The sequence below is a fragment of the Lepidochelys kempii genome, chromosome 6 (genome assembly GCF_965140265.1).
Source record: "Lepidochelys kempii isolate rLepKem1 chromosome 6, rLepKem1.hap2, whole genome shotgun sequence".
Taxonomy (NCBI): domain Eukaryota; kingdom Metazoa; phylum Chordata; order Testudines; family Cheloniidae; genus Lepidochelys; species Lepidochelys kempii.
In genome coordinates this window covers 72578975-72604766 of record NC_133261.1, presented here as the reverse complement: position 1 = coordinate 72604766, position 25792 = coordinate 72578975, and the positions used below count along the sequence as shown (strand labels likewise).

The 25792-nt window shown below is 41.7% G+C and overlaps 1 protein-coding gene across 2 annotated transcripts in view; it reads right to left on the bottom strand.

The window, feature by feature from the left end:
- INO80 (INO80 complex ATPase subunit) overlaps positions 1-25792 on the bottom strand; it is a 131606-nt gene that overhangs the window by 91062 nt on the left and 14752 nt on the right. The window contains exons 2-6 of one of the 2 annotated variants that reach the window (XM_073348739.1): positions 14799-14984; positions 11938-12104; positions 11745-11812; positions 8171-8332; positions 1259-1379 (exon numbers count right to left, since the gene is read on the bottom strand). In XM_073348739.1, the coding sequence (XP_073204840.1) occupies positions 1259-1379; positions 8171-8332; positions 11745-11812; positions 11938-12104; positions 14799-14941 (661 nt within the window). In that variant the 5' untranslated portion in view covers positions 14942-14984. The remainder of the gene's footprint in view (positions 1-1258; positions 1380-8170; positions 8333-11744; positions 11813-11937; positions 12105-14798; positions 14985-25792) is intronic. The other variant, XM_073348740.1, reaches the window with a different exon arrangement.

Below are 25792 nucleotides of genomic sequence, written 5' to 3'. Positions count from 1 at the left end.
ACAAACGGGACCAGCAAAAATGGAACTGGTCCAGGAGTAGTTTTATGTTCATCCCATTTTGGGCCCACCCATACATAACACTAGCTACCTTTTCATTACTTAGCCATTAGACAGGAAAAATCTGATATTGCAAAATGATGAGAACTCGATACTCCTCTCCCCAGGGAAACATGCCTGTACAGTTAAAATACTTGGAAGCTGGTATGTTTTTCTGCCCTTGAGTGAAGCTCTAGTCACAGACATTTAAAAAAAAAAAAAAAAAAAAAAACAAGATCAGCATTCAGTATAAGTCTCAAACCAAGCTGTTGGTCATTTGAAAGAGATGTCTAGTTATATTTAGTACAGATACCATGTGTTCAGAGGAAACTAACAGACACTAGGATCGGATAATTAACAAGTAAGCTGCAGAGATTCTGCAAAGCCAAGTACACTGTAAGTTTCTGAGAGAAAAACATATGTAGCTAGAAGGATGTGCAGGACGATAAGGAAGGAAGGAAGGAAGGAAGGAAGGAAGGAAGGAAGGCAGGCCAAAATAACCTTCTTGAACATAGATCAGGCTTTCAGTACTTGCACTAGGCAGAATCCACTTTGCATTGATAATTCATAACCTTCTCTTCCTGTTTCCGCCCAGATTTCTAGCTGCTGTCAGCTCAGTCAAGAAAGGAAACTGTGTTTCCTGAAAAACATGCATCTGAGAAACTTTAGCTGAGAGTTGTCAGAAGTAGATCTATTTTAATTCACCCCAGACAGCAGTTTCCTAACACATCCCTCCACTTTCCAGACTGTGGTCTCAGTCCCCATAATTCCTTGTTTGGAAGGATCATACTTATAAGGAGAACTATCCAGGTATGTGGCAACTTCTTGTGCTTTTCAAGCATTTGCTATATTTGCCAGAAAACCGAGTACCAGAACCACAGTATGCAATGATATCTGTTGATTCCAAAACATTATTGAGTAATGAAATAGGTTGTAGGGTGATTAGCTCTAGCTCTACAGAGACAGGCATAGTCTAGTTGTCAGAGACCAAGACTAGGAAGCAGGAACTCCAAATTTCTAATCCCAGTTTTCCTATCAACTCTCTCTGAGGGGAGTGGATAAGCCACAGCCTATGTCTTAGGCTCTTTCTAGAAAATGTTATATTGCCTACCTACCTACCATCAGTGGTACTGAAGATTAATGTTTATTAGTAAGTGGAAATACAATATGACAAGTCTAATCACACAAACTCCAGTTAGTAACACAGGGTGGGTTACCTCACCTTTTAATTTTTTTTCATCTTTGAACTTCTTTTTCTTGGGCCCTAGGAGATGGCGCTGTTGCTCATAGTAGGGATCATGTGTGGAGAGTAGCCCTGCACTGTAGTACTGATATTGCTGCAACTGAAGCAGAAGTAAACAATTAAGCAACATAACTGCTAGCAGATATAGATGAGTAAACAAATTCAAATATTGTCCATGAAGAAAAGTTTGAAAAATGTGTACTCCTCCATATTTAAAACTGAACTGGATTAAGATAAGGTGCCCAAAGTAAAGCCACTGGCCAGATTTGGTTCCCAAAGCTCTACAAAGTGAATTGCAGCCTACTCACTAATACAGTAATATGTAAGAAGTGTCTGTACAGCCTACAGATCTCAGCATACAATGCCCCAACTAAATTCAAATATCCATCTGCTTGGCTCCAAGTAGAACACTGCATGTTAGAACCTATATTGTTACTATAGGCCACATTCCCATTTTATAGCTGAAATCTGCTCTACTTTATGCAAAGCAGGCATAGCCATCAGACTCCTAACCAAGTTGCTAATAGGGTGCTCAAAAAGCTGCACTAAATTAAAGCATAGACACTATGAGAACATGTCTAGGGCCTCACCTCCTGCAGTCACATGATGAAGTCAGAATCGCTGTTTTCGTTTTTTTTAAAAAGTAATGTTTCTAACATTCAGGTTTGCAAAGAGTGAAAATATGGCCAGTGTAGCCAATGCAGTGTTGTCTATCAAGACTATACACAGGCTCCCAAAGAGGGAGAAAGCCATGTACAGCCCCATGCCCATCACCAGAGCAGACTAGGAACCTGCTCGCTGGGGGGCGGGGGGGGGAAGGGGACAACTACTGCCACTGCTGTATCTTGAGAGGGGTAAGAGTCACCACTACCATCAAGGGAAGAGGGGGTCTTCCTGGCTGTCCTGAGTGTGATGGAGAAAAGAGAGGGCCTCTGAGGTGTACCCCCAGACACCAAGGAAGGGGCAGGATGCTCCTGCTTCCTCTGGTGCATTCTGGGTAGGAAGGGAATCACAGCCACCACAGTATCTCTCAGCAGCCAGGGAAAGGGGAGGCCCTGTCTTTGCAGCTCCCAGCTAGCCAGTATTCGTGAGAGTCATTGCAATTGTACTGAGCCTGAGTAACCAGACACGACTGCTTCTCTCTTGGGTAAAGGAAGGACCTGAGGCCAACCCATCCTCAATCTCTCTAGAGAAAAAATAGAGGAGGGAATGGGAAGGCTGCACTCATACGTTTGGGTGGCAGCCAGGGCAGGTATTCCTACAAATGGGTGCTCCCCACTCCTCTGGGCACCAACCCAGTAGAGGACTAAGTGTGTGTGGTGGAGATTTCAATGCTGCCACTCCATCATAGCTCTGTTAGGGTAGCAACAGCGGGAGCCTAACACATAGAGTCCTATGCTGAGGTGGCATGAAGGGACCACATACACAGAATCCTCTACAAGAATGGGTGGGGGCCAATTCCTCCCTCCTCTGAGACAGACTCCAACCCGCTTGAAGACAGGTGTTTACTTGTTATCATCATACAATTACTATAATTGACAGATGAGAGGTGGGGAAAAAACAAAAGCTCTATTTTTCCAGTTTGCATACTTTGCGCATTAGATAGCATTTTGTGTGAAGTCATTCCTACCTAGTCAATCAATGTCCTTAGGTGTTTGTGTGGGTGTTTCACACAGCAATTTGAAGAAAACATTTTAAAAAAATAGGGAAACAACTGCAGTGCCATAAATGCTGCCTGAGAAACCACAGGGCAGATGTAGTACCTGAAATTATTTTTAATAATTTATTTTTAATTGAAGTGGATAGCATCCATTTAAGCATGAAGAGAGTACAGCATCTGGTTTTTAATAATCTAATCCAGAAATTACATCATTTCCATGACTCTCCAGACAACAACATAAGTAGAGTGTCCATAAATCAGGCTAGGAAAAGAGTGTTAAAAGCAATTACTCCAAGTACAGTGAAACCCCACTATAACGTCATAATTGGGGTCCAAAATATTATATCGCGATAAATGCAGGATCGCTTTATAGCGGGGTTACAAAAATTTACCATTTCAAGCCGGTCAGTTTAAGTCTTGTAAAAAAAAAAAAAAAAAACGGTTATCCCAGCGTGTTTGAAACACAAAAGTAGTAATTTAATTACATGTACATGAAAGAAACATGTGAAATCGACTATACTAATCATTGCGCAGAGTGCAAAGTCAATCTGGTTGCAGGACTCCATAATTTTAAATTTCATCACTTCTAAAAAAAGCTATCTAGTGTGGTCTGCTTATTTGCCACGGACTGTTGGCTTCTAGCAAAGTCAAGAATGCTTTTGAGTTGGAGGATTTTCATGCTGTCCACATCTTGAGTTTCCAGCCACCTCAAACTGGCTTCTAGGTGCTTTACTGCCTTGGACACTTTTGGTGGGGGAGTTAAGGTGCCATCATCATCATCGTCGTCATTAGCGCCACTGGTTTCGGGCTCTGTTGTGGTGCAGCTTTATTCTTTCCGCTGACATTTGCAACAAGTACATCATCTCACATGAGTCCATATTTGGGGCAGATGTCATCTGCTGAAAACCAGTTGAGGATATCATGATGATTATGCTCATTCTCTGAGTGCTTCTTCGGCTAAACGTACATCGTCCTCAATGAATCTTGTAAATTCAGGCTCGTCGTCGTGACCTTCATCGTGCGTAGATGACGGAAAAGTTGGACCAAGACCCTATATCCAGCATTGTTCAATGCAACGTGCAGAGATAGCAGCCCAGAAATGGGAACTCCTTCTGAGCGAACCTGGACAAACTATTGGTACAAGGCTGAATCTAGGCGTTCACCTTTTTACACTATAAACCAGTTTCCTCTTCAAGAATGCAGGGGAGGCTACGGAGCTTTTCTTCTTTTTTCTACCCTCACAGGGTGGACTTGCTAATTCCTAGATCTCTAGCAAGCTGAGTTTGTTGTTTGCCCTTCTTTAGTTGATCTAGGGCGTACAATTTCTCTTGGGCAGAAAACGACTTGCATTTGCAAACTGGCGTATACATAACGGTAAAATATTTTTTAAAATATAGGAAATTAATAACAAGTTAATAGGCAAACACCATACACACGTACAACCCGAGAACTAAGTGCAATGGGCCTGCAATGGCCACGAGTCACTTTATCCTGTAAGACCGGAAGAACGCGGTTTATTTATAAATGTTGTAAAAAAAGTATTCTGGCAAAACACGAACAGTACTATGGCCTTAAAGGGGAGCCAACTTATGATCGTGTTACATCCGAATTTCTGTTATCGCGGGGCGCGTTATTGCGAGGTTTGACTGTACAACTAACTAATATTCAGGTTGTCAAACAAAAAAAGTATATATAGTTGACAGAACATTTTCAGTTGTCAAAAATCATAGAATATCAGGGTTGGAAGGGACCTCTGGAGGTCATCTAGTCCAACCCCCTGCTCAAAGAAGGACCAATCCCCAACTAAATCATCCCAGCCAGGGCTTTGTCAAGCCTGACCTTGAAAACTTCTAAGGAAGGAGATACCACCACCTCGCTAGGTAACCCATTCCAGTGCTTCACCACCCTCCTAGTGAAAAAGTTTTTCCTAACATCCAACCTAAACCTCCCGTACTGCCACTTGAGACCATTACTCCTTGTTCTGTAATCTGGTACCACTGAGAACAGTCTAGATCCATCCTCTCTGGAACCCCCTTTCAGGTAGTTGAAAGCAGCTATCAAATCCCCCCTCATTCTTCTCTTCTGCAGACTAAACAATCCCAGTTCTCTCAGCCTCTCCTCGTAAGTCATGTGCTCCAGCCCCCTAATCATTTTTGTTGCCCTCCGCTGGACTCTTTCCAATTTTTCCACATCCTTCTTGTAGTGTGGGGCCCAAAACTGGACACAGTACTCCAGATGAGGCCTCATCAATATCGAATAGAGGGGAATGATCACTTCCCTCGATCTGCTGGCAATGCCCCTACTTATACAGCCCAAAATGCCATTAGCCTTCTTGGCAACAAGGGCATGCTTTTGACTCATACCCAGCTTCTCGTCCACTGTAACCCCTAGGTCCTTTTCTGCAGAACTGCTGCCTAGCCATTCGGTCCCTAGTCTGTAGCAGTGCATGGGATTTTTCCGTCTTAAGTGCAGGACTCTGCACTTGTCTTTGTTGAACCTCATCAGATTTCTTTTGGCCCAATCCTCCAATTTTTCTAGGTCCCTCTGTATCCTATCCCTACCCTCCACCATATCTACCACTCCTCCCAGTTTAGCGTCATCTGCAAACTTGCTGAAGGTGCAGTCCACGCCATCCTCCAGATCATTAAAGAAGATATTGAACAAAACCGGCCCCAGGACCGACCCTTGGGGCACACCACTTGACACCAGCTGCCAACTAGACATGGAGCCATTGATCACTACCCATTGAGCCCGATGATCTAGCCAGCTTTCTATCCACCTTATAGTCCATTCATCCAGCCCATAGTACTTTAACTTGCTGGCAAGAATACTGTGGGAGACCATGCATCCGATGAAGTGAGCTGTAGCTCACGAAAACTTATGCTCAAATAAATTTGTTAGTTTCTAAGGTGGCACAAGTACTCCTTTTCCTTTTGCGTATCAAAAGCTTTGCTAAAATCAAAGAATAATACATCCACTGCTTTCCCCTCATCCATAGAGCCAGTTATCTCGTCATAGAAGGCAATTAGGTTAGTCAGACATGACTTGCCCTTGGTGAATCCATGCTGACTGTTCCTGAACACTTTCCTCTCCTCCGAGTGCTTCAAAATTGATTCCTTGAGGACCTGCTCCATGATTTTTCCAAGGACTGAGGTGAGGCTGACGGGCCTGCAGTTCCCCGGATCCTCCTCCTTCCCTTTTTTAAAGATGGGCATTACATTAGCCTTTTTCCAGTCTTCCGGGATCTCCCCCGATCGCCATGAGTTTTCAAAGATAATGGCCAATAGCTCTGCAATCACATCGGCCAACTCCTTTAGCACCCTCAGATGCAGTGCATCCGGTCCCATGAACCTGTGCTCATCCAGCTTTTCTAAATAGTCTCTAAAATCAGCACTTCTGAAGTACCAGTCACCATAATAACTAAGTGGTGTACACAAATTTCAGATACAGGGAAATCTCTGTCCTGCTCTCTAGTTTAGTTGACATTTTACTTCTGAACACACTGTCAGATTAATCTTCTGCTCCAGTTAACTGGCAAGTTTTTGGAGAAGTAGTGAGACTTCCGGCACAAAAATAAACTTGTTACAGAAGTCTTTTGTATGCATGTTCTCTCTTCCTCCTTGGGGACAAACTACCGAATATTGTGGGTGTTTCAGCTAAATGGTACCTTGAACTGCAGTCTGAAAACAACAACTAGCGTAATCAGCCTTCATTTTTTTAAAAAGGCCTAACAGTTGTGTTCTATATTGCACTTTCAAGAATATGAATGCATGCAGAGTTAAATTGGGGCCTCTTCCCAAAATGGAATATGTGATTTGTAAAAAAGTGGCTTGCCTCTTAAAGGTTAGAGGTGTGAGGCCAGCCAACCCTAGTTACTAAACAGGGATCATCTGATTTCCCTATAAAAGGCAGCAGGAAGCTGAAGGACGGATGCTCAGGGAAGAGAGACTGTTCCCAGCTAAAGGCCACTGTAGAAGAACTTCATGCAAATAAAATCAGACTCTAAGATCAGCTGCTGTCACTGGAGGGCTGCTCTCATTAGACTTACGAAAGTCTGTGTGGAGTACATTTAAGAAGCTCCTTGTAGGGGGGAAAACTGAGCCAAGGGACTGCTTGCCAGGCTCCCCTGAGGCCACAAGGGGGTGCAGGGAGGAGGCCACTCACTGACAAGATTGCACTGAATGAACAGGGACAGAGAAAACTGGACAGAAGCAATGAGAAGGGTGGGAAAATCATCTATTTCTCCACCCATGTGGTGGAATTGGCAAGTAAATTGAAGTGAGACCACCAATTTTCATTTCAGACTCTGGCCCAGCACTATGGTTTGTCAGTATGTAATGGGGAATACAGGGAGTGTTTACCTCCACACACTTTCTACTGCAATTCAAATAGAAGCAAAATAGTTTGGGCAACATCCATTTAACGTAAGAAGGGATGGAATGTTGGAATCAGAAGGGTCCATAACATTTGGGGAGATCTAAAAGTACAGTGACAGCAGCAGGATCCCCTCTTCTCCCAAAAGGGGGAGAGAAAGAGGGACAGTTAGTGAGGGAAAGTTATAGGGATTTGTAAGTGCGTGAGGAGAACAGTGTCTGGAATGTGAAAAGGAAAGTGAAGAAAGGAAAAAGACTGAGAAAAATGAAAAGCCAACAAAACCAGGAGAAAGAAAAAGGAGGAGGAGGGGGAGGACAGAAACCTCTGCTGAAAAAGTAGTGCGCTCATGACTATTCTCTTATTGCAAAGAGGCTGTGTGTGGGCCATGAATTGCTGCATGTGGTTTAAATATACCATTTCAACCTTAACTGCTGCAGCTAGCTATACCAAAATGTATCCCTTAACACCACACTTCTCACACTTGCTGAGTTAATTCTGGTCTCAGGACACTAGTTAGCTCTGGCGAGGAGGTACATGGGTTTGGGGTAAGGAGAGATACCACCGGTGCATTGGTGTTTGTGTAATGTTGAGGGATTCTCAGAATAGGGGATTCTAGAATGTAAGGTCAGCAGCTTGCCCATTGGCCTGTAAACTAAATTATGTTTGTTTGGACCAAGTTTTAGGTTGTCCTGGGGTGCTGCACAATAGGATGTTTTCCTAGTCTGCCAGAGACTACACTCAGTTCTGTAAGCAAGTTTAAGATCAATTAAAATATTGCACCATATTTAAAAAAAAAAAAAAAGGGGGGGGGGGAGTCAAAAATTCATGAGAAATGTGTCACATTCTGGGGATTTTACCTCTTTGTCCTTGCTGTATTTACTTTGATGCAGTTTCTTATACTTGTGCAATCGCAGCATATTATGAAGCTCCTCCCTGCTAAGAGAAAACTCCTCCTCCTCCTCTCCATCCTCATCACTTGGTGAATCCGTGTCACTGGAGTCATCACTCAGGAGGATGCTCTGGCAAGAGTGAAAGCATCTCTAGTTTTACAACAGCACACCTCACAGTGAATTTTTTACTTAGGCAGAATTCCTGCAGTTGTTTACCCAATTAAGTACTGCAGAACTGGCCCAACTGCAGTAATTACCATTCATACAGTGCTTCCTAATTGAAATCACCAAGAAGCATTTCCATGCAAAACACAAATAGTTTTCTTAGTCTGTCCTAAGAAATGGAATGCCTCATATGCAGCCAAAGCAGCAATTTCTACACCATTCCCTTTAGTTATACGACTGATTCTAATTCCTTTTCTTGTATTATTTGATTTTAAAGGGACACTTGATTAAACTGAAGGGGTAGTAAATGGCAAGCATTTTTTCTTTCAAGTGTTCAGGTTATCCTGCACGTCTTAGTGCTGCAACAGATCAGAAATACCACAGCTGGATTCACAAAAGGATATAGTAAATTTATTACTGTAACAAAGCTAAAAATTCTATATGGAATTTAACCTCATGATTCTGGACAAAAGAGGAGCAATGATGAAAGAGAGACAGGAATCTTACACACACACACACACACCCCACCCCTCACCACATATTACACTACATCATTGCCTTATTGGGATTTCTGCTTCTCTCTGAAGACACTGGCAACTACCAAAAGCAAGATATCAAATTTGATGAACCTGCAACCTGAGCCACTATGATAAGTTTTCAGGAGAGCATTCCTGAAAGGCCAAGCACAATACTCTAAGGGAAACATTCTCTCTCTTTATACAAAGCCAGAAGAGCCTTTGAGGCCATACACAGTGAGGTACAAGTTATGTCATGTCCTAAAACTACTTTACGTTCACTGGGGATCAGCTCCAGAAGAAAGGAGCATAAAGCCATCAATTCCTGCCACTCTTCTTTCCCATTCAGACCTGGAGCAATGAATTGGGCCTGAAATGTGTTTCATTTATTTGACCACAGCTCATTGTAATTTGGACATGGTAGTAGGTATATTTCATGTTTTTGAACACACACCTCTCATTTAAACAAACCAAAAATACACTGAGTATCATCAGTTCAGTCACTATTTTAGCATATAGAGGAGACTAAGACTCTGATCCAAGGAGACCATAACTGCATTCTGTGCTATATAGGTTCTCATACCATACATTACCATAGCATCAGAGAGCCTTCCAGTAGTGCATTAAGCAACGTGACTAACATCTGTCATGTGTGGTAATTCTCTCACTCACTCTCCCCCCAAGGACAGAACTGAGTGTAGAATGTACAGCTTTGTTTTGGTAGCATTTGTTTTGGTTTTTTTTAAAATCTAAATAAAAGCTGTCCTTCCCCTTAATAATACAGAAACTAACAAAGCTTTCTGAAAAGTAGTCAGATTTTACATTGAACTAATGAAGAGGGTGCAGTGAACAAATGAGAAGAGACCAAGAAAGTGCAAGACCTACTCCTGGGGGCATTCTGTGCCAAAAAATTAAAAATTCTGCAAATTTTATTTGTTAAAATAACACTATGTAATCACACCAGTTTCAATTATTTTGGTAATTTATTTCAAAATATCTGTAAGCAAATATGTCTGTAACAATACAGACACACACAAAAATTGCCCCAGGAGTAGAGAGTTAAAGAAACCACTATGACAATTCAGTTCCTGTTTCTCTACCCCCACGCCCCACTACAGCCTAGCCAGGGATGGAGAGGAGGGGGGGGAAACAGACAGCCACAACCCTTCCTGCCCCTCAAACCCACCTGCAGAGTTACCCCTAGCCAATACACCCGAACTCCCTCCTCCCCAGAACCCAACCACCCCCCCCCACCCAGATTACCCGTCCCCCCGAGCCCATGGATCCAGAGAGAGAAACAGCCTGATGCTTGGTCCCAGACTTGCAAGGAATTTCCTGCACACTGCCCTCTCCTTCCCTCAGGGCATGCCAGGAACCCCCTAGCTCTCTCTCCCTCCCCCCAGCAGGGTCTTCTATGTGCAATCTGGGCTCTACCAAGTCCAATGACCCCCCTAGTAGCAACTAGCAGCACGGCAGCCCATTTCTATGGGGGAAAGGAAATTTTGTGCACACGTCAAGTTTCTGCAAAATTCTGCATTGCACAGTGGTGCAGAATTCCCCCAGGAGTAAATAGCAAACTAAAATTTTTCATGACATCACTTTTCCTCTTTTCACAGCTCCACAACACATTCTCACACCCCCTCACAGTTAAACAACTTCACAATACTATGTTCTGTCCCCAGTAAGAGGGTACTGCATTTTCTTCCTAAAACTGCTCTGCAGTACAATATTCCTAATTTTAGGCTGTATCCAGTGAGCTCTCGGTACAGGTGAAAAGCAAGGGTTACAAAAGTGGCTTTAAAATACCTTGACATTCCCCCAATCCTGAAGCTGAGAGCATACCAGTCTGGTCCCTGATATGACTTACAGCAGCCTTTACACTGCTCTAGTTTGTGACAGCTGCCAATGGCCTTAGGGGTTATTCTGGTAGCCAGGAGTTGCTGAGACATATGGGAGCCCTGGCCTTGCTCTATTTCCAACAGCCACAAATCCTGTGCTAGTGACCAGGAGGGGGATTGTGTATAACTGTTATATGGCTCAATGCCACGTGAAGATTTGCCTTGATGGAGCAGAGGGAGTTGTCATGTGGCTGCAATTGCCAATTTTAGTACATCACCAAGCAATCCTAATGAATAAGGAACACCAGGAACTAGACTTTCAGTAACACATTATTTTGTCTTTACAAGGAAGGGGTAAAATGAAATGAATCACTGAGAGGCTTACTGTCAGAGGAAACGTTTAGTGCACTACATTTGATGGGCTGTTTGTGAGGGAGGTGCAAGGAAGAGGGTTGGAGCAGTCTATTCACCTTGGCTTCACTCCACACCTGCCCCTCTTATTCTCTTTTCCCCGCCCCCTTCACCGCTCCATTTCCTTTTTCTTTCCATTTAGCTTTTCTCTCTTAAGTAAACCCACCAAAAAATCAATTAAAAAAAAGAAAAAGTGGAACTAACATGACATTGGCTGCCATCACTTTGTTCACTCTACTTATTCACTCCCTTTCCCCCACCATATCTGTCTTGTCTATTTAGACCATAAACTCTTGAGGGCTCGGAATGTCTCCTACTCTATGTTTGTACAGTGCCTAGAACAATGGTCCCCCATTCTTGGTTGGCCCTTAGGCACTGCCATAATAAATATATTAATAATACACAAGTTAATAAATGGATGTGCCATATTTTGATCAGTGTTTACTAGCAGGTTCAAGTTCGTTTTTTTTTTAAGCATTCAGTGTTTCATAAGAACGCTAAGAAATACCACCACACAATCACTTGTGTTTCCCCAGTCAAGGTAGAATACCCCTAGAGATTACACCACAATAGTTATTGATCACAGCTTCCCTTCACCTCCAGTACTCTTACCTTCAGCCACTTTCTGCTTTTCTTCAGTTTGGAAAAGTTATACAAACTCCCTTTTTCTGACTTTGGCTCTGTTTAAAGAGGACATTTTATTTGATTATGAAGTAAGTGAATTTAAAGAAAAAAACCTATAAATATAAACAAAGAAGCCACCTTACCCCATAGCAAGCAGGAATTCAATCTGATGCACACTCACCTGGCTGCAGTATTCCATTGAGGGAATGTGTGTTTAACATCCCAGAATTTCCTGTTCCAGAAGATTCCCCAAGCAATGAATTTGGGGGCTCTTCCTTAATTTGCATCAGGGAATCCCCAGACTGTGGCAGCAAAGGATTGTCATCCAATCCATCCTCACTTTCATCACTGCAATAGGACACACAAAAATATGATCACAGCAGGAGAGGAAAACACTCATAACTAGGGGCAAGGACACCCATAAAAGACATTACAGAAAATGCAATTTTCCTGTGTGGCACTTGTCCTGGAGATTAGGAACTAGGGATTGGAAAGGTCTCAAACTGTCTGCAACAATTATACAATATGAAGCACTGCTTAATGTTAACTTCTTACATGAATCTGTCAACTACTCTGTAATTTGATAGTATCATAAAACTTTTAATAAAATGGTGTAGTGATTTAAAAATATAAATGCAAAGCAAATGTAGTAATAATTTTGCCTTATTATTTTCCAGGGAGAAGGCTCTTGGGAAATAGGAAAATGAGTCTAGAGCAACATTACATGGAAAATTTTGGAAGAGGCGGTAATAGAAGAGAGTCAGGTAATTGATGTAGGTCTTATGGATGGCCCTCTACTTCAAAGACCATTTAAGCAATCTGATATAGTGGAGTCTGATATCCTTTATGGAATCTGTATTAAAGGGCATTACAAGTCACTACTCTTTACCTGCTGTATGTATTATATAGACAAATGTGTTCATGTCTTTGCTGGAAATGTATGGTCCTCAAGTACTGTATTGTTCTCAACCACATATGCAATTAACTGATAAACCAAGACAGTGCACATATTGTCCTGTGACTCTGCCCACTTTAACCCCTGTCCTAAATCATCAGGAAGACCATAGCACCTGACCTCTCCCTTAGCCTTTGCCAAACAGCCACAAGTATTCCCTGGATTGAGAGGGCTTTACAGAGCACAGCAAGGCTCCCCTGGACTGCATAAATGGGAGTGCTGACTTGGAGATGTGCAGTGTACAAAGTGACAGGGTTGGGTATGGAGGAGTAAGGTACTGTTATAGTCCTAGGTCTTAGTGTTATCGCTTCAAAGCCAAAGTTAAGGTTCAGATCAGTGCCACTCAGCCTAAGCAACCAACTGAGCGGGTCGGTCATTCAGCTTCTCACTCACTGAGCATGTCCTTGGGGAGCATGAATTGAGTAAGAACCTGAGCCTTGAGATAAGCCTGGGCACAGGTTCCTTTGTCTCAGCTCCTTGCCCACATCTCAGAACTATGTAGCTGTGTCATGTATAGAACATGTCCATTCTCAGTTCCCCATGTTTCTCAATGCCGTGTACTTGTAGCATGACCATTCTCAATTACTCACCCAGTTTCGCTGATGTGTGCGATTCTAGAACACTCTGAAAATTAAAAGCAGGTCACTGGGGGGAAGGTCTTTATCTTAGGAACTCCTTGGCCAGGTATGACTCAAATCTGCCATATCTACTAGCCTGTGACATAACTATTTTCAAGGCAATCTGCCTAGACACACATTTAGAACACACTGAAAAGTAAAAGCAAGCCCAGTTAAGGGCTGTATCTTAGAAAACTCTTGACCCAGTGACTCCAAATTTACACCACAAACTGTAATCCAGGTCCTCTACTGGCACACTAAATTTTAAACCAATCTGGATGTGCCTGTAAATTACACAACCCTTTGAAAAATCAACTTGAAATTGATGTGTTTTGGTTCCATCCCAGATTTGACTACCAATAGTTGTAAACCCCTTTACAGAACCAGAAAAAGTCTAAACTTTTGAAATACTGCCGTATAGATAATTCTCTGTGGCAGTCACTAGCTGAAATAATGAGAAATCCACTGTTATCAGTTTCATGGGGATCCTTCCTGTATTTTTCCCCCAACTCAGGGGGGCCGGGGGAGGACTCAGAACAGAAATTTTTTTAAAAGTGGGTCATTTTGAAGGGGAGTCTGTAACTTGACCCACTGGAGCAAATAATCCCAGATTCACACCATTAACTCTACCCCTGCCCTGATATTTCATGGAAGTTTTCAAGGCAATCTGTCTATAAATATTCATATGCATTTTAGAGCACTCTGAAAAATGAGATCTTGAACAGAAAGCTCTGCTCACCTTTAGCTATGGCATTGCTACTGCTCTTCAGTAATAACAACAGAAGAAATCATAAAAGCAGTAAATGGTGGTTAAAAAGAGTCTACTCCTTTTTATATTTTCCTATGGGTAACCAATTTTTTGACCCCCCAAAACCTCTTATATCAATTTCCATATCCAAAATTCATATAGAAAATGAAATTTGTCTGAATGAAACATTTTACCAAGGATGCTAATGGACACTTTAGTAAAGTCATGTTTGGCTTGTACAAGTAATAATACTTGACGCTTACATAGCACTTCTCATTGGAAAATCTCAACATGTTTTACAAAGATGATACTGGTATGTTGGTTTGCTTGCTTGTTTGTTTTTTTTAAGAGAAGTTTTTTGTTTCTTAATAGTTCTATTTGTTTCCTACCACACAATTCTGTGTCTGACAACAGCACTGAGATGTTACAAATGATTAAGGGCCAATTCTCTTCAAAACTAATTTAAGATTTAATAAACTAAGCCTACTTTTTAGTAAAAGCTGACAAAAAGAATTCTTGACCATTATATCTGGGCTAACAATGAGCCAAGTAACCAATCTATGTGAGGTAAAAAGACCAGAGAACAAAAATCCTTGAAAAAGCAGGATTTATACTGTGCAAGTGGTTACTAACCCCTTACAATGGGGGTTGCCTGGAAACAATATTATACAACGTCTCTTTTCTGGGTGTTCCCAACCTAAAACAGGATATGTTTTTGGTACCTGGATATACTCCTGTTGAAGATGGTGGATGTCTGTCGTAGAAACTGATCCAATCGCAGAGCTCTCTCCAGACATTGCAGATAGAGGGGCTTCGCCAGCTCTGTGGAGCTGCCATCCTCCCTGGCACCCAGCTCCGAGGCCATAGAACAAATCTCTCCTCATGCACAGATGCTTCCAAACACACAGCTGGGTGAGAACAAAATGCACCCATTATCTCACTTACCAGGGACTGAAGAGAAGGAATTAAGTGCACTGGCAGAACGTATTGTATATTATTTTATAGAACCCCAAAAGAAGCTAAGCACTTCATAGAAGACAGAGAAAAACAGGGTTCCTGATCAAAAGAGCTTATAATCTAGAGATTTCTGAAGTAACCAAAAGATTAACCAGAGAACAATGAAAAATTGGAGTGACTGGGGATGTGAAACAGGTTTCCCAAAAACATTCCAAACAAATCAAATTGACAAAACTGTCTGGGAACAAAAAACTCTAAGCAATAAGAAATAAAAGAACAATAAAGTTGTTGCTCTTTTCTGTAGTGCACCTTCATTCTTGTTACAAACAGGTCAAACTGCTGGAACCTAGATATTAGAAACACAGAAGGTTGACTTTTATTAAGTATTGGGTTCTGGAGATACTAATACGGGGTGTGGCGTCAGGAGAGCCCATTCTCTACGTTAATTTTGTTGTGGACTTCACCACCATGTGTGGTCTTGGACAAGTCACTTCACCACTCTTCCTCAGTCTGCATCGTAAAATGGGAAAAGTAATATATAGCTACCTCACAAAATTGTTATGGGGATTCATTAATGTTTCTACAGCACTTTAAATATGGCAATAACTTTTTAATAAGAGATTATTTCAAGCACACTGGTCAACCAATTGCCTGAAATAAGAGTTTCAAAACAAGCCAGCAGTTATGCTATTCTAGTGTTACTATATCACTGATCACTTTTATCCCCAGCTCATAAAACTCCTGTTCCCCTAGTTGGCTAGCCAACAAGCACCTTATTTCAATATATGGTCACCAAGAATAGGACTACAAAATTCTGGGCATATTAAATTACACAACTTTGTATACGTATATCAGCTGCAAAATCTGTGTTAATGCAATACTAAGGTTGCACAGTTAAAAAATATCAGGAAATGCACAAACTAGGATTTTAACAGCAATGTTAACTTGGCCAAATAAGTTCTCTATATTTTCCTATAGGCATTTATGGTCTATTTTCAGAGAGACTGAGCCTGACCTAGTATAACAATGCCTTATATCAAATAATATTGAGTTAGGAATACAGGAAGTACAAAGAATCCAACTGATGAAAAAAAGAATCATGTACTGAAACATTCACCATTATTAAAGGAAACAAGCTGAACTTTGAATGAAATGGGCAGCCACATATATCATACGAACCGCATACCTGTAACCCAGAAATTAAAAAAAGTTAGAGAAAACTTTTTTCAGTTGAATCTTATATAAGGTGTTCTGGAAGAGAAAAGAATCACAAAAACCAACATGGGAGACTAACTTTTTGAGTGGACCCCCTTAAGTTCACAATTGAAACTAGAATGTATTTTTTCCTCATGCATATCTTTTTGTAAAAAACTATTACTTTTATAGTGCCACAAGGTGTGCTTGATATTTGGTTTACAAACATACAACAAATTCTTGCCCAAAACAGCTTACAGTCTAAAATTAGACTATTGCTCCTTTTGCTATATTTAGTATCAACTGTTGCCTATGTATTTTTTTGCGTATGTATTTTTAAAAAAATCATCCAAATTCCTTTCTTACCCTGCCCATTTTGTAACATTAGTGAAAGCTCCTGGGTTCTTTAACACTAATCCAAATAGACTTTTTGCTTCAAGCTATTCTTCATTTATCTTCAGGATTTTAGGTTCTCCAAAGAAAGCCTGAAATATTTATGTTGCTGAAGTTATTCAAGGTAAATAAATGTTGAGCAGACTTTGAGAATGTCTCTACTACAACCTTATCAATTGTTCTTTTGTTTTCTTCTGTTACAAATACAGGCATAATGGTCAGGACAGTGTAGGAAGATTATTTTTGAACACACAATTGGTTTTATTTCCAAATTCAAAGAAGTTACTGTGCATATGAGAGCTACTTATGCCCTATGTGTAGGGCCCTACCAATTTCATGGTAGTGAAAAAACGTGTCACCGACTGTGAAATAAGCCCTTTCCTGTTAAATCTGATTTCCCTCTTGCTGCTGGGCTGGTAGGGACAGGACTGGTCCTTCCCCGCAGGGCAGCTCTCCCAGACAGATCAGCCCTACCTTGGAGTGCTTTCCCCTGCTGCAGGAAGCTCCAGCCCCAGAGGTTCCTGCAGCTGGAGGAGACTTGTGGAGGTGGATCCAATATTCCCCTGCTGCTGGGAGTGCCCCAGCTCCTAGCTAGGAGTCCCTGCTGGGCTGGGGAGGGACAGGACTTGTTCTTCCCTTGCATGGCAGCTCTGGGGCGGGAGGCAGGAAGGGGGCAGATCAGATCCACTTCCAGGTACCTTTTGGGTTGAGACCCCCAGTTACAACACTGTGAAATTTCAGATGTAAATAGCTGAAAACGTGAAATTGACCAACTTTAAAACTGTCTGGCCATGAAATTGATCAAAATGGACCAGGAATTTGGTAGGGCCCTACCTACGTGATAATGATGTTCAGTCGCAAATAAATTTGTTCAGCTTGAGATTTTGTTTCTTGGGAAGCACCATAAATCAGCTGTTGGAGAGTTTTATAGTTTCTTTGCCAAGATCAATTGCCTTCTAAATAATTCTTATGGTTTGTGTCATATGTGTAATAACAATTTCTCAAAAGGTATCCTTGAATGCCACAAAACTTGAAAGGAGATTTCCTCCATTGTCATTTGTGTCAAGATATTGCTACATTTTTTCAATGACTGAAGTGAACAAATGTGTTTTATTTTTCACTTGTGCATTTAGTCAAGGGTCTAGGTCTTCAGGCACATCATCTGAAATGAGTACTGTATCCATTTTTGGCATTGATCCTGCAAGGACTTAGTACAGATTTGTAGATTTTAAGGCCAGAAAGGATTTCTGAGATTACATAGTCTGACCTCCTGCATAACACAGGCCATAAGACTTCCCTGAACTGAATTCTACTTCAAATTCAATGGGTGTGGTTGAACTAGAGCATATCTTTTAGAAAAATATGCAGTCTTGATTTAAAAATTTCCAGAGATGGAGAATCCACCAAAACCCTTGGTATATGGTTCCAATGGTTAATTACCACAACTATTTAAAAATTGCATCTGATTTCTAATCTGAATTTGTTTAGCTTCAACTTCCAGACACTGTCACATCTTTGTCTGCTAAACTGAAGACCCCTCTATTATCACATTTCTGTTCTCCAGGTAAGTATTTATAAACTGATCAAATCATCCCTTAAGCATCTCTGATAAACTAAACAGACTGAGCTCCTTAAATCTCTCACTATAAAGGCATGTTTTCTAATCCTTTAATCAATCTTGTGGCTCTTCTCTGAACCCTGTCCAATTTCCTTCCCCGCAGGGCAGCTCTCCCAGACAGATCAGCCCTACCTTGGAGTGCTTTCCCCTGCTGCAGGAAGCTCCAGCCCCAGAGGTTCCTGCAGCTGGAGGAGACTTGTGGAGGTGGATCCAATATTCCCCTGCTGCTGGGAGTGCCCCAGCTCCTAGCTAGGAGTCCCTGCTGGGCTGGGGAGGGACAGGACTTGTTCTTCCCTTGCATGGCAGCTCTGGGGCGGGAGGCAACATCCTTCTTGAATTGGAGACACCAGAACTGGACACAGTAACTCAGTAGCAGTTCCGCCAGTGCCAAACACAGAGGTAATATAATCTCCTTACTCTCTGATATTAACCGTTTTTGCATCCAAGGATCACATTCACATTGGGAGCTCATGTTCAGCTGATTATCCACCATGACCCTCTAAGTCTTTTTCAGAGTCATTCCTTCCCAAGACAGAGCCCCATCCCTCAAGTATGGCCTACACAAGGTGGATAAAAATCAATTTTTTTTTTATTTAAATCTGATTTTTTTGATAAAATGCTTTTTGAGGAAAAACCTATCTAAAGATAGTTTTAATTAAGATACATTATAGCTCAAAGATATCTCATCATGGAATAGGGATTATAAATTCTAATTCTATAGTATGAGACAATATATTCATGTAATGTTTAAGAAAAGCTCTGTAAATTAGTTCCAATAGTTAATGGATTAGGGACCCAATCTTATAGGGTTCCAGGGGCTTCTGTATAGGTTATTTAGGTTAATCTTTCTGTCTACCAAATGGGACTCAGTGCTCAGTCTAGAAGATACCATCAGAGATGCTTAGTTTTGCAGTTCTCCGATTTGGGTCTCCCGAGATAACATGCTTATTAACAGCAAAAATGTTTTTAAGTAAATAAATATATAGAGGTGAGAAACAACAGACCTCAACTCTACTGTCCCTCTGCAAATTTGTGTACACAGAATCAATCCCTTACCTCTCTCTAAAAGTTCAAAGTTTCAAAAAGTTCAATGAATAGAAGATTGTTGGGGAGGAATAGATCTGGACAAGGAGAAGAAGTCTGGAGATAAATGTGAGACGCGAGGGACATATCCTTGGTTTTGTTAAAATATTATATGTTTGCCATTGAAGGAAAAAAATCCAGAATACTTAACATTGTTGTTTTAGTTAAATAAAACAATTTAAATGTCTGTCTGGTGATGTTCTCCTCCTAATACAGCCTGGTAAGAAAATCCTCCAAATATTAATGATTAACCCTTTGAATTGGGGATAGTTCACCTCCCAATGACTTCATAAATATCTGCTTCAATTACCTTTGGTAAATGCAATGACCAAACAATCATTCATTTTCTGATATAGCTGTAAAATTCATCTGAAAAGTTTTCAAAATAAATCACTGTTTAAAAATGTATAGTGTGTACCTTCTAAAAATGAAACCTACATCTATCTGAGTTGTGAAGAATATGTATTAAGGTTATAACAACCAACAAGAATGCACTTTTATGTAGAAAACCATGATTAAATTGAGTCTTCCTGACTAGTGATTTAAATCAAATCCACCCTGGGCCTACATATATAGAAATTAACAACATGACCTTACATTTGGCTGTATAGAAACATGTTTGCTTGACTCCAGTTTATCAGATGATCTAGATTATTCTGTATCAGTGACCTGTCCTCTTCATTATTTACCACTCCCCCGATTTTTTGTCATCGTCAAATTTAAGCAGTAATGATTTTATGTTTTATTCCAGATTGCTGATAAAAGTCTTAAATAGCGGAGGGACAAGAACTGATTTCTGTTGGACCTGGCTAGAAAGACACCCACTCCATTATTCCCTATTTACAATTACATTTTGAAAAATACACAAGTTTTAATCCATCTAGTGTGTACCATACTGATTTTGTATAGTTCTAGTTTTGTAATCAAAATGTTGTGTGGTACCAAGTTAAATGACTTACAGAAGTCTAAATATATTTCATCAACCCAATTACCTTTATCAACCTAAATTGTAATTTCATTATCTTATAAGGGCAAGTCATGCCTGACTAACCTAATTGCCTTCTATGATGAGATAACTGGCTCTGTGGATGAGGGGAAAGTAGTGGATGTGTTATTCCTTGACTTTAGCAAAGCTTTTGATATGGTCTCCCACAGTATTCTTGCCAGCAAGTTAAAGAAGTATGGGCTGGATGAATGGACTATAAGGTGGATAGAAAGCTAACTAAATCGTCGGGCTCAATGGGTAGTACTGGAGGGTAAGGATAGGATACAGAGGGACCTAGACAAATTAGAGGATTGGGCCAAAAGAAATCTGATGAGGTTCAACAAGAACAAGTTCAGAGTCCTGCACTTAGGACGGAAGAATCCCATGCACCACTATGGGACCGAATGGCTAGGCAGCAGTTCTGCAGAAAAGGACCTAGGGGTTACAGTGGATAAGAAGCTAGGTATGAGTCAACAGCGTGCCCTTGTTGCCAAGAAAGCCAATGGCATTTTGGGCTGTATAAGTAGGGACATTGCTAGCAGATCGAGGGAAGTGATCATTCCCCTCTATTCGATATTGATGAGGCCTCATCTGGAGTACTGTGTCCAGTTTTGGGCCCCACACTACAAGAAGGCTGTGGAAAAATTGGAAAGAGTCCAGCGGAGGGCAACAAAAATGATTAGGGGACTGGAGCACATGACTTACGAAGAGAGGCTGAGGGAACTGGGATTATTTAGTCTGCAGAAGAGAAGAATGAGGGGGGATTTGATAGCTGCTTTCAACTACCTGAAGGGGGGTTCCAAAGAGGATGGATCTAGACTGTTCTCAGTGGTACCAGATTACAGAGCAAGGAGTAATAGTCTCAAGTGGCAGTACAGGAGGTTTAGGTTGGATGTTAGGAAAAACTTTTTCACTAGAAGGGTGGTGAAGCACTGGAATGGGTTACCGAGGGAGGTGGTAGAATCTCTTTCCTTAGAGGCTTTTAAGGTCAGACTTGACAAAGCCCTGGCTGGGATGATTTAGTTGGGGATTGGTCCTTCTTTGAGCAGGGGGTTGGACGAGGTGACCTCCTGAGGTCCCTTCCAACCCTGATATTCTATGATTCTATATGTTGTCTCTCCCACCAACAGAAATTGGTCCAATAAAAAATATCACCCACCTTGTCTCTTGAAGATATCAAGTTAGTTTGACAAGGTCTATTTTCCATAAACCCATACTGACTGGCATTAATTAACCTCCTTTATTTCTTTATTAAATCTAGCCCTGTATCAGCAATGCCATTACTTTGCCAAGGATCAATGTCAGGGTGACAGACCTATAATTATCCAGATCATCCTGTTACTCTAAGTATTGGTACATTAGGATTTTTTTTTCCAGTCCTCTGGAACTTCTCCAGTGTTCATATACTTATTAAATTAATTAACAGTCCAGAGAGCTTCTCAGCCAGCTCTTTTAAAACTCCTGGATGCAAGTTACCCAGAGCAGATGATTTTAAAATGTCTAACTTGAACAGTTATTGTTTAATATCCCCCTTAGTTACCGTTGCAGTGGGAAGTATATCACCACCAGGATACGAATACATCATCCAACTTTTTCCCAAATATAGATAATAACTTTAAACTCATGCATACTTTTAGCAGGATCAGAGCCTCAGAAACTAAATATTTTGAGGCTTTTTCAGCCTTTATGAAAATCAAACTTATTCCAGATGAGGAATCATGAACTTTGGAAAGCAGATTCTTTACTTTTTGGGTTTAACAGCCACCAGACATCACCTACATTATTTCCCATAAGGACAGAATTGAAGATTTTAGATTTTTTGCTAATCTGTAAATTGGGGGAATTTCATCGAACCCAAATTTTAAACACAGCACTAAAGTCTCCTCCCATAAATAATTTATTTGTGTGGTGGGAACAATTAGTAAATAAATCTGACAGAAAACAGATATATTTAGAGGGGAATACATACACCAAATATGAAGATTCCCAGGCAGTATGCCAGAATGCAAGAGAGAAAATTCCTCTCTGGTCTTCAAAAAACTGTAATAACCACAAAGGGTAAGTTGTATTAACATAGTAACTTCCTTTTGATGGGTGTATTGTTGAATACATCAAATACTTGTCCCACCCAAACATTTTTTTCCCCCATTTAATTGTGTTCTGAAGTATATAGATGCATTTCTTGAGTTAGGGTAATACCCACTTCCACACTTGAGACAGAAGAGAACTCTCTTATATTTTATTAGGTGGTAAATGACATTTATATTCCACTTACAGGATTTGTATGAAAACAAGTGGAAGGTTGCATTATATTTAATCTATTTATGCAAGGCATTCTTATCTAAATAAGCTTTACATATAATGTTGGTTGCTAGAATATCCTTCTCAATTCAGTTATACTGGGTAATCAATATCTTGTCTCTGAATAACTAAATAAAACTTCTGAATTTAACACACGTTCTTAAACATACTAAAACTCTGCTGAGGACAAATTCATTAAACCATTTTTACAGTCATACTGTGGACAGAACAAAGGGCCAATCATGGAAATTTTTTTTTTTTTAAACTTACACAATATACTCATAGTGGTTCTCAACTCATTGACAGTGATAAAATAATGTCCTAAAAATCTCTGCCTCTTAGAAATATAGTTGGGTGTAAAGAGAGAGGGGAAAGGGTTGAGATTTGCAAGTGCTACAAAATTTGCTTATTGTGTTTAATGTTAACGATGGCAAAATCTGAATGTCATTTACACTTTTTTATTTGGTTATTACATATTAATAGTGTAAAATATGCCCGCAAGTGAAAGCGGTAAACTTCATTCATCCCTATATCACAGTTTTAGTCAGACGTAGAGATCAGCAGTAGAATTGTAAGAAAAGGATACCAAGCCCTGGTCTACACTAGGACTTTCGGTCGAATTTAGCAGCGTTGAATCGATGTAAACCTGCACCCGTCCACACAATGAAGCCCTTTATTTCGACTTAAAGGGCTCTTAAAATCGATTTCCTTACTCCACCCCTGACAAGTGGATTAGCACTTAAATTGGCCTTGCCGGCTCGAATTTGGGGTACTGTGGACACAATTCGACGGTATTGGCCTCCGGGAGCTATCCCAGAGTGCTCCATTTTGACTGCTCTGGACAGCACTCTCAACTCAGATGCACTGGCCAGGTAGACAGGAAAAGAACCGCGAACTTTTGAATCTCATTTCCTGTTTGGCCAGCGTGGCAAGCTGCAGGTGACCACACAGAGCTCATCAGCAGAGGTGACCATGATGGGGTCCCAGAATCGCAAAAGAGCTCCAGCATGGACCGAACGGGAGGTACGGGATCTGATCGCTGTATGGGGAGAGGAATCCATGCTATCAGAACTCCGTTCCAGTTTTCAAAATGCAAAAACCTTTGTCAAAATCTCCCAGGGCATGAAGGACAGAGGCCATAACAGGGACCCGAAGCAGTGCCGCGTGAAACTGAAGGAGCTGAGGCAAGCCTACCAGAAAACCAGAGAGGCGAACGGCCGCTCCGGGTCCGAGCCCCAAACATGCCGCTTCTATGATGAGCTGCATGCCATTTTAGGGGGTTCAGCCACCACTACCCCAGCCGTTTTGTTTGACTCCTTCAATGGAGGCAATACGGAAGCAGGTTTTGGGGACAAAGAAGAAGAAGATGATGATGATGTTGTAGATAGCTCACAGCAAGCAAGCGGAGAAACCGGTTTTCCCGACAGCCAGGAACTGTTTCTCATCCTGGACCTGGAGCCAGTACCCCCCAAACCCACCCAAGGCTGCCTCCTGGACCCAGCAGGCGGAGAAGGGACCTCCGGTAAGTTTACCTTTTAAAATACTATACATGGTTTAAAAGCAAGCATGTGAAAGGATTACTTTGCCCTGGCTTTCGCGGCTCTCCTGGATATACTCCCAAAGCCTTTGCAAAAGGTTTCTGGGGAGGGCAGCCTTATTGTGTCCTTAATGGTAGGACACTTTACCACTCCAGGCCAGTAACACGTACTCGGGAATCATTGTACAACAAAGCATTGCAGTGTATGTTTGCTGGCGTTCAAACCACATCCGTTCTTTATCTCTCTGTGTTATCCTCAGGAAAGTGAGATATAATTCATGGTCACCTGGTTGAAATAGAGTGCTTTTCTTCAGGGGACACTCAGAGGAGCCCATTCCTGCTGGGCTGTTTGCCTGTGGCTAAACAGAAATGTTCCCCGCTGTTAGCCACAGGGAGGGGGGAGGGTTGAGGGGGTAGCCACACGGTGGGGGGAGGCAAAATGCGACCTTGTAATGAAAGCACATGTGCTATGTATGTAATGTTAACAGCAAGGTTTACCCTGAAAGAGTGTAGCCACTGTTTTATAAAATGTGTCTTTTTAAATACCGCTGTCCCTTTTTTTTCTCCACCAGCTGCATATGTTTCAATGATCACAGGATCTTCTCCTTCCCAGAGGCTAGTGAAGATTAGAAAGAAAAAAAAAAACGCACTCGAGATGAAATGTTCTCCGAGCTCATGCTGTCCTCCCACACTGACAGAGCACAGACGAATGCGTGGAAGCAAATAATGTCAGAGTGCAGGAAAGCACAAAATGACCGGGAGGAGAGGTGGCGGGCTGAAGAGAGGGCTGAAGTTCAAATGTGGTGGCAGCGTGATGAGAGGAGGCAGGATTCAATGCTGAGGCTGCTGGAGGACCAAACCAGTATGCTCCAGTGTATGGTTGAGGTGCAGCAAAGGCAGCTGGAGCACAGACTGCCACTACAGCCCCTGTGTAACCAACCGCCCTCCTCACCAAGTTCCATAGCCTCCACACCCAGACGCCCAAGAACGTGGTGGGGGGGCCACCGGCCAACCAGCCACTCCGCCACAGAGGATTGCCCAAAAAAAGAAGGCTGGCATTCAATAAATTTTAAAGTTGTAAACTTTTAAAGTGCTGTGTGGCATTTTCCTTCCCTCCACCACCACCCCTCCTGGGCTACCTTGGTAGTCATCCCCCTATTTGTGTGATGAATGAATAAAGAATGCATGAATGTGAGGCAACGACTTTATTGCCTCTGCAAGCGGTGATCGAAGGGAGGAGGGGAGGGTGGTTAGTTTACAGGGAAGTAGAATGAACCAAGGGGCGGGGGGTTTCATCAAGGAGAAACAAACAGAACTTTCACACCGTAGCCTGGCCAGTCATGAAACTGGTTTTCAAAGCTTCTCTGATGCGTACTGCGCCCTCCTGTGTTCTTCTAACTGCCCTGGTGTCTGGCTGCGCGTAACCAGCAGCCAGGCGATTTGCCTCAACCTCCCACCCCGCCATAAACGTCTCCCCCTTACTCTCACAGATATTGTGGAGCACACAGCAAGCAGTAATAACAGTGGGAATATTGGTTTCGCTGAGATCTAAGCGAGTCAGTAAACTGCGCCAGCGCGCCTTTAAACGTCCAAATGCACATTCTACCACCATTCTGCACTTGCTCAGCCTGTAGTTGAACAGCTCCTG